The sequence below is a fragment of the Crocodylus porosus genome, unplaced genomic scaffold (assembly GCF_001723895.1).
Source record: "Crocodylus porosus isolate Cpor-Errol unplaced genomic scaffold, CroPor_comp1, whole genome shotgun sequence".
NCBI lineage: Eukaryota > Metazoa > Chordata > Crocodylia > Crocodylidae > Crocodylus > Crocodylus porosus.
The window spans coordinates 22,908,615-22,923,265 of record NW_017728910.1 but is presented as its reverse complement, the minus strand read 5'-3'; the positions used below and the strand labels follow the sequence as shown (position 1 = coordinate 22,923,265).

Here is a 14,651-nt window from a genome sequence, read left to right as displayed (position 1 = left end):
CCTAAGTTAAGACTATGGGAGATGATCCACTATTCTTGTTTCAGCTACTTTCCATAGACTGCTTCTCCCTTCCCCACACGATCACCACTCTTTCGCTCTCATTTTCTATCTACGCACCATTCTCTTTTATCTTCTCAAGCTCCGAGTGCAAAGCTCCCCACTGTATATAGCAGGGAAAATGTAAAACAAACAGTCAGAAAGGCTGGATGTGTCACAAAGCTTAGTTTAATCTGACAATCAACGTAAGGCATCAACGTAAATTAAAAATTTCCACCAGGGTCATATACAGTTCTCCCATAAAGTAAAATGCGATAAAACAGAGGCCTGGGGGTCCATACAAGGCTAGTGGTTACTGGTCATAGCCAGGCTGGCACTGCTGGCGGTGGTGCCAGCAGAGGCAGTAAAGGAAGCAGAAAGGTCAAAGGTCAATTTGCACAAATCCATCACAAAGCAATGATGAAGAAAAGGAAAAGAAATTATCTGGAAAACACCATTTCCGCCTTCTCCCATTCCCAATGGAAAAAGAAAAATGTTAATCTCATTAAAAGAGGAAAAAGTGGAGTTCTCAAGCTCCCATGATGCTGCTGGTGCACTTTGGAAATTACTGAAGTGCTGTGGAGGCCTGAGTTTATTATTGCTTAATCTCAGTTCGTTCCCAGGCTAAGGCTAATGTGAAATCCATATTAATTTAAAGCCAGAAGAGCAGATCCAGTAACAGCACCTAAATCCCCATCGAGATGTGGGTGTAAACAAACTCTGCTCGGTGAAATACCTCCCAAGTTTCCTCTCCTGTGCTACGTACACCTTCATAGCAGCACCACCATCTTCCAACAAAGAACAGGACAGCTTGTCGCTTGGTTTTCCCTTTGCTAAGACTACCCTAAAGGTTTTAACTTTGCGTTCAGGTCAGTTCTTTTCTACCGTGGTAGAAACTCCAAAATGCCTTTAAGGAGTCATCAGAGAGACGCCAAGACCGTCTGTGTTTGAGGACAGCAGAGGTTCTTTAGACTTTGAATTGCATTGCTTGCATTGTGTCTTTTGTAGGGGTTGCATTAGAAATTCCACATTTATTTCTGGTGTAAAACTATCAATAATGCTTTGCTGATCCTCCTGCTGAGGCCTCAGGGAATGCATAGTGGAGGGACTCTCTTTTTCTACACTATGCCTGCCTGGGCCAGTGATGCCAGCAGCCAATGCTCTGGCACTTCTCTGTCTTCAGGAGGCAGGGTATGGACATGATTAGAAGAGATCAGGCTCTAGCAGCTGCCAGCTGAATAGCTTCACATTCTGCAAAAGGAGGCTCCCTCGTATGAGGCAACTGTCATCAGACCAAGGGAAATGCAGAATGGAGATTTTATCCTGGCAACCATCTCTGCAGATACAGCACAGACAGGGCATTTTTAAAAATTAAACAAAAGGTCCTATTTCTTATTCCCAAAGAGCCCAGATGGACAGAGCACAGGCCATCTGGGAGACTCTTTTGCTGTGCATCCCAGGACAAGACTGAGGATTGTGGCTGAACTTACCAAAAAAACTAAGATTCAGGAATCCCAACTTCCATTGAAATCAATGAGATTTGGGCAACTAAACTTCATTAGACCCATCTGAAAATCCCAATCTAAGTGTCTGCTCTTTGTCAGTCCTAATCAGTGCAAAGGGGAGACTGAGGGTAGGGCTGGATTAAGGTAGGATTTTAAATCCTTCACGAGGTTTCCATCCTCTCCGCAGAGAAACCCGAGTGCTGTGCTCAACTGGATTCCCAGTTATCCGAACATTAAATTCCCCACCTCTCAAATCACATTTCTGTCACAGTAAGGAGCACGTGGTAAAAACATATTTGCTCTCACTCTAAGTTCTTCAAAGTAGTCCTTTCCTTCTTAGGCCTCTGGCCAAAGTCTCCATCAGCCTGACTTTTGACATACGCTCCTCCCCAGCTACAAATACACAGCAAGCGCTATGTCACCTTGGGCTAAAAAACACCCCCACAAAAACCATCCATGAAGGGCCTCAGGCAGCAGAACCATCCACCTGCAGTGGGGAAACAACTCCACCATGCACCGAATCCAAACACCCACCCACTAGTGTCTGCTCACAGCTGGACGAGATCCCTGAAACCTGGCAGTGTTACTGTGGCAGGCACTTGAAGGCACGTTTGCGTTGTGTTTGGGGATTTTCAAGAAATCCAGTTGCAAACAAACTGCAGCAGCAGGGCTGAGGGAAAGGAGGCGGCACTTGATATTTTAACTCTGTTCTTGTCCCCTTCCTCAAGCTTCAAGCCCGACGTGAGCTGGTGATCTAGGCAGACACGTTAACATCCCTGAGTGAAATGGCACCATTAGTGGCCTCTGAGGCTTTGTCCTCAAGCACCATGGCTGGTGTGTCTGTGGCGACTGCTGTAGCGTCTATGGTGGGAAGGGGATTCAAGCCCTGTGACAAGATCTGCTGGATGGTTTTCCTCAAGTTGGGGTGCAGCTGGTTTTGGGTCTGGTAGAAAACTTCTAAGGCAAAGGACTTCAGAGTGCCAGTGCAGAGGTCCTCATACAGCGGAATTGTGTACATCCGAGACCTCTGCAATGAGAATACAATGGGATAACCGTGTACGTAAAGATGAAGAGACGTGGGCACGCCAAGAGCATGCCCAGACAGTCCTTTGTGACCAAGCAAGTATTACATCTCTTCAAAAGAAAAGTAAAAAAAAAAAAAACCCAACAACTAATCAAACTACTTACCTCACTTCAATATGACAACTTTTATGCATATGACAACGGGCTTTTTTTGGACTGTCTGTCTAGCCTAGTTAATTTTACTATTTGTGGACAAGAATTGAACACTCATAGATTTCATAGACATTAGGGCTGGAAGGGACCTCAGAAGATCATCGAGTCCAGCCCCCCAGGGGCAGAAGTCAGCTGGGGTCACAGGACCCCAGCAAGATAAACTAAAGGAGCTTGAGAAGCCTCAACCCAGCCTCAAGTGGGCAGGTACACCCAGAACAAAACCAAATCATCACACAAATTTGGAAGTGTTGATGGTCTCTGCCCTGGAGATCCCACACCTGGAGAAACAAAGGCTGTTGCAAGACAAGACTGGATGCTGGGGACAGAACTGGCTCTGGGGTGAGGAGCCAGAACAGAATAACAGACAATAAGATTTGCCTGCAGGTGATGCTCTGTCCAATCCTTCGTCACAGAAGGAAGGAGCTGAACAGATCATTAGGACAATGCAGAGCTCTCTCATTTCAGCAGGTGATCCAGGCACAGCCCCTTTGTAACACACCTGAGCTACACTTGGCCAGGAAGCAGAAGTTCCAAGGTCTCTTACACGCTGCATGTCTCATGCACGTCTCATCCACCGAGAGGTACAGTGCTTTTTAATCCAGCAGTTAGTACCTGGTTTTCCAAGAAGCATCGGACTTTGTAAAGATCAGGGTAGTAGTCATTTCGGACTACAATCTGCAGCCAGCGGATCCGGATCTCTGCATTCATGGAATCCAGCTGGGAGGAGTAACTTTCCGAAAGCTTTTTTATCACCTCTAAAGAGACAAACATACGCACATACGGAGAAACAGCTTGTTACGAGGCAGCTTCTTGGCAGGTTTCAAAGAAATTAGACAATAGTGGATGGTAAGTTAGACTTGGGATGGGTGTTATGGTGCTAAGTGAACAGGGCAAACTAAATAATGTCTTCTGTACCAAGTACATTTGCCTACCACACCGGTGCAGTACTCACCATGGGGCAGTGGTGACCCATCCAGCAATCTGTCCAAGAAAAGCACGGTTTGGAACGTCCTCCATTTTGTGATGTCAACACTGCTGGCGGCAGCAACAGCATCCAGAGGCTCAGTGGTCCAAAGGCTGTAGAGTGTCTCCACTGGTCTGGTCAGACTGGATCCCTGAGATAAGTCTGGCTCAGCTAATGGAGGTCCTGTAGCATTGAGCCAACGTTCAAACTCCAGTCCTGGAATGAGGAGCATCAAAAATGTCGAGCAGGAGTCTCTGCAGCTGGCTTGGCTTTTCGGGACTGCTTCTAGCATAGTTAAGAGAAGTTCTAACAATAGCAAATCAGAGCAACCTATAGTCATAGCAAAATGGTAGGAGGCAAACTCCCAATACTGAGACCCTACTAGTATTAGCAGTTACCAGATTAGACCATCACAAAAGTAACATGATTTCCCCCAGCGCTACCCAAAATGAATTCTAATGCTTGTTCACTACGGCAACAAGCACTCGAGAAGTATTTCAGTCAGAAAGGCAGACGTGGCCTTGTAGATCCAGCTTGCTCTCAGGTACCCCTGTGTGTTTGTGTCCAGCTCTCCCAGTAACTTTGCAACCTCACTTCTGAGAAAGGTTCAAGGTGGGATTAACATGCAAGTAAGCAAGAGGGACAGAGTTTCTGCTCCGTAGAAAGGGAGACAAATGACTGTCCCAGGAGCGGGAAAGCAGCAGATTTCAAAAAGCACAAACAAAATCAGCAGCCAAGACCAAACCAACCTCCAGATACAGTGCAGAGCTTGACAGACAAATCCATCTGCAGAGTAAACGGCAGATGACATGTAACGGAAGATCGGGTCTGCGCACAAAGGATATCAGGGAAAACCACCCTCTGCCACATTGTGGGGGAACCCCTTATCTAAACTCTCCATGTATTTTAAGAAAAGATAACATTGCTGTTCTACCCTCCTTTCTCTAGACTTGATGATTGACATTATAAGCAGAGTGATAACAGCTTCAATTAGAACTGTTCAAATGTCAAAGATGAGTCAGTACGGAAATCAACTGTTTTTCCTCCTCAGATCGAAGCACTTTCTCCCACATCCTCTAATCCAAGCCCTCGGCTGTTCGTTCCAATATTATTTGCCTTAAACAGTTGACTAAACCATGTTCTTCCCCACCTTCTTTTCTCTCAACGCACTGCTCTTTCAGCTCTGGGAAAAAATTCAGGAAAGAGTCCAGAAGATCCTGGGCCACAACACTAGTAAATTTGTATTTCTCAATGTAGGCCTGAAACAGAGTGAAAGAATAAGTTATGGTTAAGATTGCAGCATGTGTTTGCTGAAGAATGACTGAGCCCAGTGTGAAAATATAGCGCTGGGAAAGCAAGAGGAGCTATTGGGTAGCTATTAGCAGCCAGTACTAGAAGCTAAACCAAAATACAAAGTAAAGGGAAGGACTGTTGCGGAGAAGAAATATTGCAGTCACAGAGAGGCTGCCAGTTCAACACAAACCCTAATACACTGGCATCTCAAAGAAAGGAGACAAAGGATTTCTGTACGCTTCGCACTAGTGACAATCAGAACACACACTGGTCACTATGTTATCCACCAAACAGTACAGACTACAGAAGACTTAAAGATGCAGCTATACATACAGGTTTCCCTCGATTTATGTGGGTTTGATTTATGCGAATTTGCTCTTATGCAATGACCCTTTTCATATCTGAAATTCATTATATGCAAGGTAAATTCACTGTTATGCGATCGGCATAGGTGCGCTCTCCCCTCCCACAAGCAGGTAAGTCTGTGAGTTTGTGAGGGGAGGGGAAAGGGCCGTGAGCAGAGGGGAGGGGAAAGGGCCATGGGGCTAGGGCCCCACTCACCGCAGCCCGTGCTGCAGTTGCTCTGGGAGCGGCTGATGCCAGCGGCTTGCAGTCACTGGGCTGCACTGTGCTCCAAACCCCCTGCGGCTCCGCTTCCCCCAGGGCACTGTGGCCCGAACCCCTCAGTGCGGCATAGCCCAGAGGCTGTAAGCAGGCGGCATCCACTGCTCCCAGGGCTGCAGCAGGGGCAGGCAGCAGCCTGCAGCAGGATGAGAACAGGCTGGGGCCAGCAGCCATTGCAGGCTCTTCCTGGCCCTCAGGGTGGGATGCAGCAATGGGAGGGAGGCTGCTGCCACCCCAAAATTCACCGTAGCCCCCCCCTGCAACCTGCCCTCCCAGCACCGCTGCTGAGTGCTGAGAAGAGCCTGGTGCCAGTGCTGGCAGCAGCCTGTCCCACTGCAGGCTGCTGCCCACCACTGCTGCAGCCCTGGGAGGAGCAGATGCTGCCTACTTGCAGCTGCTGGGCTGCGCTGCACCAGAGGGTTCAGGGCATGGTGCAACCCAGCAGCTGCAGGCAGCTGGCATCAGCTGCTCCTGGGGCTGCAGCAAGGGCTGCAGTGAGTGGGGAGAAGCACAGCAATGGAGTGAGTAGGGAGAAATGGGGTGAGGGGGGCTGCCACCCACCCCAAGTGCCGCAAAACCTTGGTGCTGCCCCTGCTGCAGCCCCGGGAGTGGCAGACGTTGCCAGTTTGCAGCCACTGGGCTGCACTGCGCCCCTCTCCCTGCCCCTTCCCTAGACCCAGCCTCACTCCCTCCCTTCCTCCCTCGCCACTGTGGGAACGCATCCCTATCTGCTTCACTGTAAACTAGATTGGCTCAATTTATGCGCCATTCCCAGGGAATGCATCTACCGCATAAACCAAAGGAAACCTGCACTGATGGATTACAATGAGAGAAAAAGATACAGTTGGCGGTAGAAAGAGAGAGTAGTGAGGTATCAACAGTGTAGAAGATGAGAAAAGAAGAGGCGAGAGAAAGAATAATAAGCTTTGTCAGTTTTTAAAGCAGACACAAGTTTCTACAGTATTTGCCCTGGTGCTCCTAGACACCAAGGCTACCGCTGATAGAATAAGGGTGCCTTGTACAAAGAACGCTGACTGTTGAGTTTGCCAGCCACACATGCTCAATATTCTCCGGGGGAGTGAGGGACCACATAGTGACCATTGAGCAGCTGTTCCATTCAGGGGCAAATGCCCTGATTTTAACTTTCACTTACTTTGGGATAGGACAGACATACAAAACAGCAACCATACACAGTAAATCCCAATCCTTTAATAATAAATTATTTGTGTATCTGTCCACACACCCCATAGAGACTAAAACCGGGTAATTCTGGCAGCAGCTAAACCAAGGCTGTCCAATGGGCAGCCCAGGGACTACACGTGGCCTGCAAGGGGTTAAATTGTGGCCCCACATTCCCACGCAGCCACCTCTCCCCCACCACACTGGCTGCAACAACAGCCAGTGTTGCTGGGCACCTGCTCCATCTCTGTTGCCTGCCCCCATCTGAGGGGGCAACACAGCACAGGAGGCAGACAGTGAAGCGCACAATGAAGCACCATGGTAAGGGTGGGGACACCACGTGGGCCTGTAGTGCCCGAGGGGCTGTAGCTTACCCTGGTGCGGCCCACGTGTGGTCCCCACTGGTGCAGCTTACAGGGTATGCAGTCCCTGGATGGTTAGAAGTGGACAGCCCTGAGCTAAGCTACTCTGTGAAACTTCTTCCAATGGCTTGGAGCCCAAAACACAGATAACAAAGATGCATTGCTCCTCAGACGCACTGTTGATGCAGAAGTCACCAGCGACCACATCACAGCATTTTAGCTCAGTCAGAGTGAGAAGCATGGCCACATTCACCAGAGAAAGCCAAGAGAAGCCTCTCTCCCAGACTCTCCCAGACTCACAGTAGACAGAGTCCTATTCTCTTGTCTCACACCAGCTGCCTTCCACCCCCCACCCCACCACTTTGCTAATAACAGTAAAACCTGCCGCAAAAGGAGCTAGAAAGCAGGATAGAAACATCAATACACAATAAGTAGGCATGCAGTCAGTACTAACTCTAAGGAAGGAGTCAAAGTGTTTGGGGTCTCCACACAGCTGCGACAGGTAGTGAACGAAGCAGTAGCCCTTCTCATAGGTGAACAGGTTCATCAAATTACTAGGATTCACTCCTGAAAGAAGAAGAAAAAACCAAACAAACCCAAAACAGTATTGCAGGGCACAGTATAGCCTAGAACATTAACTGTGCTAAGCACAACATTCTTATAGCTCAAGCCATTTCAAATTTCAGACCAGGCTCTAAGGCTTCCCTCTTAAGGGACAATTCTTTTCTCAGTCCTATATTCAGGAAGCTATCTTCATACTTCCAGAACCACTCTCAGCATAGACCAAATACTGCTTACTGCACTTTCAGGGACTCCTGATATACTACAAATAGAGGAAGCCGAAAAGCAGTGGAAGTACTACTAAATTTAGACATGCATTTCATTTTGCCCTTAGGTTAGACTAGCTTATAAATTGCTTGGTGGTCTGGTGCTTTTATGTCCGCCTTCCTCAGTGACGCAAAACAGAAAGAAGCACAACATATCAGATTGTTGACAAAGATGAGACTGAGCCTCTACCGTCCCAGAGCTGAATTAGTATGCAATTTAATGTGTACACACATATATATTTGTGTGCCTGCATATAGCTACATGCATTACAGATGGACACACATACACTGCAACCAGCACTGCAGCCTATACTTGAGGTTGCAAAACAGATGGTTTCCGTTATAACCACTTGTTTTTCACACATTCAAACTTTCAAAAACATTCAACTTTCAGGACACATTTTCCTGCCTCGATTCTGCCCACCAGTAAATTTATTTTGGAAACTGAACAAAATCCATGGAACGGTCTGCTTTACAAAAGTTAAACAATACATCCTTTAAGCGAACATAGGTCTAAACCGAAAACTGCCTGGGGACATGCTGGATGTTGGAGACAAGTTATTTGATTTCCTGTATCTTGTTTTCCAAATTAAAGAGACTGAAAATATAAGCCAAGAATTCTTAAAATGGTGAGTCTAAAGTTAGGCTTTTAAGTCAACATTGCAACGCATAAATACAGGGTCAGTTTTTTAACACAGCACATCCAAGACCAACAGTACCTGGCTCCAGCTTCACCTGAAGCTTGCTGACAGGGTTGTCTTCTCCAAGGAGCTTCATTTGTCTGTGGAGGGCGTCAAGACGGAAGGCAGTTTCCAAGCAGGTGAAGGCAGCACCTAGTCCAGGGAGACCAACAGACAGTAAGTGCAATCTGCTTTTGAGAGGATATCTATATAAATGGTATGGACACAGACCCAAGACTTCCGAAGACATGATGGGCAGAAGGCCAGCAGGAGAAGTGTACAGGCGGATAATTCCTGCATTTCCTAAATCCGGCTGCCCATCAGACAGAATGAAAAGGAACTGATCAAGCTGGAAATGTCAGAACTGTTTTCATCCTGGGTATCAGTCTCACTGGCCCACAGGAGAAGGGCACCCAGACAATCCAGGGAACAGACAGATGCTACTAGAAGTGTGTTGCTAGTACAATAGTGGGCAGCACCTCTATCATAATTCAGAGCCGTCAAGCTGTAACAGGGAATCCCAACTCTGTTAACTACATACAGAGGCGGAGTAGGACAGGAGAGCAAAGTCCTCAGGAGAGCTGGACTTTCACAGCTCACGGGAGCAGACCAGACGGCTGCAGCAGACAGCCCCAACAGAGACTCAAGCCTTGAAGCCTGGAACTGCTAAGAAGCCGGGGAGGGCTGCGCATTAGGCTGAGTGGGAACATCTGAGCCCATCATTGAGGACTGTGGTCATGTCACCAAAAGCAGCCACATAAGCCCAGTCCCTGAGCTGGGTTGGCAGTTCAATCAAAGGAGCAGACAACAGCTGGCTGCCAGTGAAAAGGAGGTACCCTGGGGACTTGGGGAGAATTAAAGCAGGACTTTATGATGAGGATAGTTGTAGGAAATTGTAGCTGAGTTACAAGATGGTTAACCCTTTGGATTCTAGTTTTCTCCTATGTATTCACGTTTAATACCAAAACATTGTGTGTGGCTGTAGGGGAGGTCTGGAGGCCAGGGACCAGAGTGCCAGGAGTACTCTCTGCTTGGGAGACCAGCTTTGATCAGAGACGTGTGGGGCTGGGCTCCAAGGAACCCAGGGTCCAGAGCAGCAGACTTGGGCTGAGGGAGCTCAGCCAGATAAAAAGGGCCAAAGCTGAGAAGGCTGAAGCCTGGACAAGGGTTTGGTCCCAAGGGTCTGAGTTTCAATTTGGAACCAAGAGATGCTCTACAGGGGACAAAATTGTCTAAAGGCAGAAGTTAAAAGGCAATGTCAAGCAAAAGATATCCTCTCAACACTTCATACATGCTAAATTAGTTGCAACCACATGGAAAAGACCCCTGTGCATCATTGCACAGCAGCATTTAAACAACTGAACAAAAGATTACCGTGAAATCCAGATGATGCCGATAATTATTATGCCCTTGTGTAAATAAGTCTGGGGTGTTATTCTAGCCATGGTGGTCCAAGAAGTGTCAAGGGACAAAGCTTTTTTGTGGTATCTTTTATTGGACCACCTGTATAGTTGGGAGAGCTATTGGACAAGCCTTCAGGTATCAGGTGCCCATCCTCTATTCTTATACAAGTTGATAGAAATCACTTCTTGTCATCATCCTATCTCAGAAAACAGAGATAGAAGAGCTCCATCTTTGAGGAAGGGACAACAAGAGTGCTTTAGAGGCATGCCAAGACTTCTGGGCAAGACGAAATCAATTGAGACCACATACAGAGGAAATGCAAGCAGACTAATGAGTGGGAGACAGAAGACAAACTCGGTGCACTCATCTACTCTTTCTCAAGGAGAACAGACAAGAACAAGCCAACTAAATTGAAAAGCAACAAATTTTGGATTCACTTTTTTTTAAAAAAGATATAGCGAATTTCTTGTTAGTTATGTGCTATCAGAGGCCAAGAGTTTAGCAGAATTAAAAATATATTTCCAGCGACAGGCATCCATATATTTCACAGGATACATTAAGGGGCATACATCCTCTGGCTTCCCAGCCTTAGCTAGCCACTTAGAATATATGGAAAAATATTCTGCAGCTTGTTTTGTAAGTAACTTCTATAACATTTCTTATTTTTTTGCCTCTGACGCACTTGGTCAGATACTGAAATGATGAGCCACCAACCCAATTCAATACAGTATTTCCTGCGTTTCCACAGCTTGTAAACCCTTTGGGCTGTCCAGGTATAGTGCGCTATACTGGGTATGTCTTCAATGCAAAGCAAAACAAATTCACAGTTGAGAGCGCTACACTCACAGCCCGCAGTGGAAAGAACGTCAGCTTTTATGACACACAGGTGCTCCCAACACTAATATTTTATACTGGCAATATGAAATCTCAGCTTAATCTCTTGGGGCTACAAGAGTCAAAGCTTTGCTAAAAGCCTCCTTCATCCTATTTCACTTAAAGCTTTAGACTCCCTGAGCCCTCCTCCTACAGGTAGGTGGAAACACAGGGTAAGCTATACACATCCAAAGAAAAAGAGCCGCAGCTATACCATAGGTCTCGGTGGTGATCCGTCGCTGTGCATACGTGGCCAGCCCCTCACTTAACCACATCTCCTCCCACGTGGCATTGGTGACCGCATTGCCAAACCAGCTGTGGGCAACCTCATGGATGACATCGATAATGAGGAATTCATCACTCTCCAGAATGGAAGAAATGATGAAGGTCAGGCATGGGTTCTCCATGGCGACAATGGGGAAGGACGGAGGAAGAAAAACAATATCATACCTGGAATTTGGGAAGGGTGAAAGAGAAGAAAGAAAAGCCAAACAGATTTAATTCATTCACCTAAAAGCTCCACAAAAGGATTTTTTTTTTTGAAAGAAAGGTCCATGAAGAGTTTCAAGATTTTACTTGCTATATTTACTCTTTGTAGAATTCCCTCTTTGTAATATTCTTTATTTCCATCATGGATGACCTAACTAAAACATGAGTCATTTCCTATCCCACAGAAAGCTGGGAAAGTTGAAACAGAGACATTTCCAACTCCAAGCAACAGAAATGAGTACTGGCAAATGCAGTGGAAATGCTTACTACCCTGCTAACTTGTTGCCCACAATATGTCCCAGAATAACTGTATTTAAAAGACAAAATGAAGCAGAAAAGATCTTTCCTTGTAGTAAGCAACTGAGCAGCAGCACTAGACTCATGCCTGCTCACTATTCTGCTCCCTGTAGATCACATGCCAATTTTATATTTGCCCAGTACGCTACATTGCCTGCTTTTACCATATTTCTTGCATATAACGCACAACCCAATTTTCAGCAGCTGGTTTCTGGAAAAAAGGTGCAAGGCGTATGCAGACAAATACGGTATTTATTTTCAATGTATTGCACAGGCTACACACATCTGGATGAAGATTATACAGCAAAGCAGTTTAAACAGTGGAGCATGGTATGTGAAACAAAATGAGACAGCAAAAATTGGAAAAGTCGTTTCTCAGCTTAGTTGTGAATTCAGAGTCTTCTGGGAAACAGGGTGTAAACAATTATACCGATTACCTGCTGGGCATATCTGTAATTATACTGGCTGCTTGTTATGAAAAACTACCGGGAGATTCTACCATTCAGAAGAACTGGTTAAGGCAAGGCAGAATCTAGTTAGTCCAGACTATCTGTCACTTTCTGGAGGGCAATCAACCTTGCCCTTGTTCTAGATCCTTCAGCTTTCACTGAAGGTTGAATCCACTTAGTTGATCTTTACTTCTCATTTGAATGTTTTGTTTTATTTTATTAAGTATTATGTGAGGTCTACACAATATGTACTTTTAAACATACTGAATAGATAACATGATACTGAATGCTCTACTTCCAATGCATGCTGCATTGTGTTTACATCACTGAATAATACTTGTAAGGGTTGAAATATCCTTTTGGAAAATTAGAAGCTTCTTTTATACTTTGTTTGACCCTTGCCCTTGACCACTACCAAACGGACAGCCACTTCAGAACTCAAGACTCTCCAGCCAGCTACCTATCCCCATCACATCTACTCTGGAGATGTACATCAAGTCTGCCAGATACAGTGACCTTAATGGAAGAACTGTGTCCATTTTCTACATCACTTTGACCGTATCAGGTGTATCCAGAAGAATTCCATGAAACTCACCTACCCCATATATAGGGGCCAACTCACCTTCCCCATATATAGGGGCCATATAGGCTTTCTGCAGCACTCAGCCAGTGCTCCACCATACCAGACAGCTTGCTGATGGCTGCTGGCAGCAGGCAAGGTTCTGCCCACACTCTGCTCCTGTCAGAGAAGAGAAAAGTCAGAGCTAATGACTAAATGCACAGATGTAATTCCCTCTTTAAAAGAAAAGATCTCTATCTTCCTACCACACTGCTGTTTCGGCAATAAGGTCTCAAGTTGGGGTAAGTACTCTGTTGCTCAAGGCACTGTACGGAGTCACAGAGATTTCACAATTTAAGAAAGGGACAATAAACAGAGTAACAAAAACATATGTTTAACCCAGCTCTTCTAGTGCGGTTCTGTGCAATTTGGTCTAGCCAGGCAGAGCTTTTACACTGTGAAGGATCACAGTTATTCAAGCTGAGATTGCAGCACGATCTGTTCTGTTAACCCTGATGCAAGCTTCTGTCTAAGTTCCCTGCCAGTCCCTCATACAGATATATCAGGATAAAGAAGAAGCAACTGACTGCCAATCTCACCTGGGACCTATGTCTGCAGGTATAAGGTCCCCTGCCACCAAAGCCACCAGATAGGCAGGAACTGGGTACTCCATGTAAAACTGGTATACACCCTCCTGTTCTGAGTAGGTACTTTGGGTGGCACTCATCAACACCTGGATACCAGCAGGAGCCTGAAACACCAACACACATATGCTTAAACTGGCTCAGACTAAAATGACTGGAGATTGAGAGGTCAGAGGATAGAATTCAATGATTGAGAAAAGTTGCATATAAAGTTTGGATTTTTTTTTTTTTTTTTTTTATCTCTGGCACAGCTCTCTGCGAAGTGATTATACTGGAATATATTACCTAATGGTAGTAAAGACTGAATACACCATCATGCTTATTTCAGATGTACGCTTGTTCCACACACTGAGTGGCTCCAGCTAGCTGGGGGATTACATTATTTGGTACTGCCTTTACAAAACTATTTGCTCCACTTTCAAGAACAGTTATGAAAATAATTGAGAGTACGACCCTCAAAAACCATAACTGGAAGCATCTGGTCCAATCCGCCCTATCCTAATACCCACGTCTGAACTGTTCATTCAACATGGAGACTACTGGAATAAAAAGCTGGAGGGGAGGCAGAATTGCCTCAAGGTGGCTTCTCTGGGTCTCTTCAGAAGACCCAAAATCCCAAGTCTGCAACCAGATGACTTTTACTTTGCTAAAAACAGCAGTGCTCCAAAAATGGTTCACACCACAAAATTACCTACCTTGACAGTAGCTGAATAGGTACATTTTACTGCTGGCGTGTCAAAACATGGAAAGAAGGACCGGTTACACACCGAGTGGCCCTGGGTGAAGACAAATGGCTTGGCATTGCCATAAGTTAGCTCCGGATCCAGCCACCAGATCTGTTGGAACATGGAAAAGAGACAAAAATCTAAATCAGGGGCCAGGAAAGGAAGCATAAAAAATAAAACATGATATTAAGAGATGCAATAAAGAACCAGAGAGTCAGTAATCCTCCTCTCTCACTCCTGGCGTAATGCAGTTTCCATTTCACGACTTCTTTTCCTGGCTGTGAGTTTACCATGAGCACCCCAAACAGGATCATTTTCTGTGACCATCTAGTTTCACACTGCAGAGCTCTGCATAGATTGATGCACTTGGTGAATACTGGTGAACTCACCTCCCAAACCTTCGTTTTTAATTTTAATAAAAGTGACTGGATGACACACCAGTATGGCAAGCTTCAAAACATGGATTTACAACACTGAGCATCATCTCTGGTTCCTAACACAGGGC

General features: G+C 45.9%; 1 protein-coding gene across 1 annotated transcript; it reads right to left on the bottom strand.

Moving 5' to 3' along the window:
* Window positions 1-207: 207 nt before the first annotated feature.
* RNPEPL1 (arginyl aminopeptidase like 1) lies at window positions 208-14,269 on the bottom strand. Its single transcript, XM_019532844.1, has 10 exons — window positions 14,117-14,269; window positions 13,377-13,528; window positions 12,841-12,957; window positions 11,198-11,433; window positions 8,746-8,859; window positions 7,654-7,766; window positions 4,892-5,000; window positions 3,730-4,026; window positions 3,390-3,532; window positions 208-2,568 (listed from the first exon to the last, which is right to left on the bottom strand). The coding sequence occupies exons 1-10, from the start codon at window positions 14,267-14,269 to the stop codon at window positions 2,296-2,298; spliced, it is 1,707 nt and encodes a 568-aa protein (XP_019388389.1). The 3' UTR covers window positions 208-2,295.
* Between the last annotated feature and the right edge of the window lie 382 nt (window positions 14,270-14,651).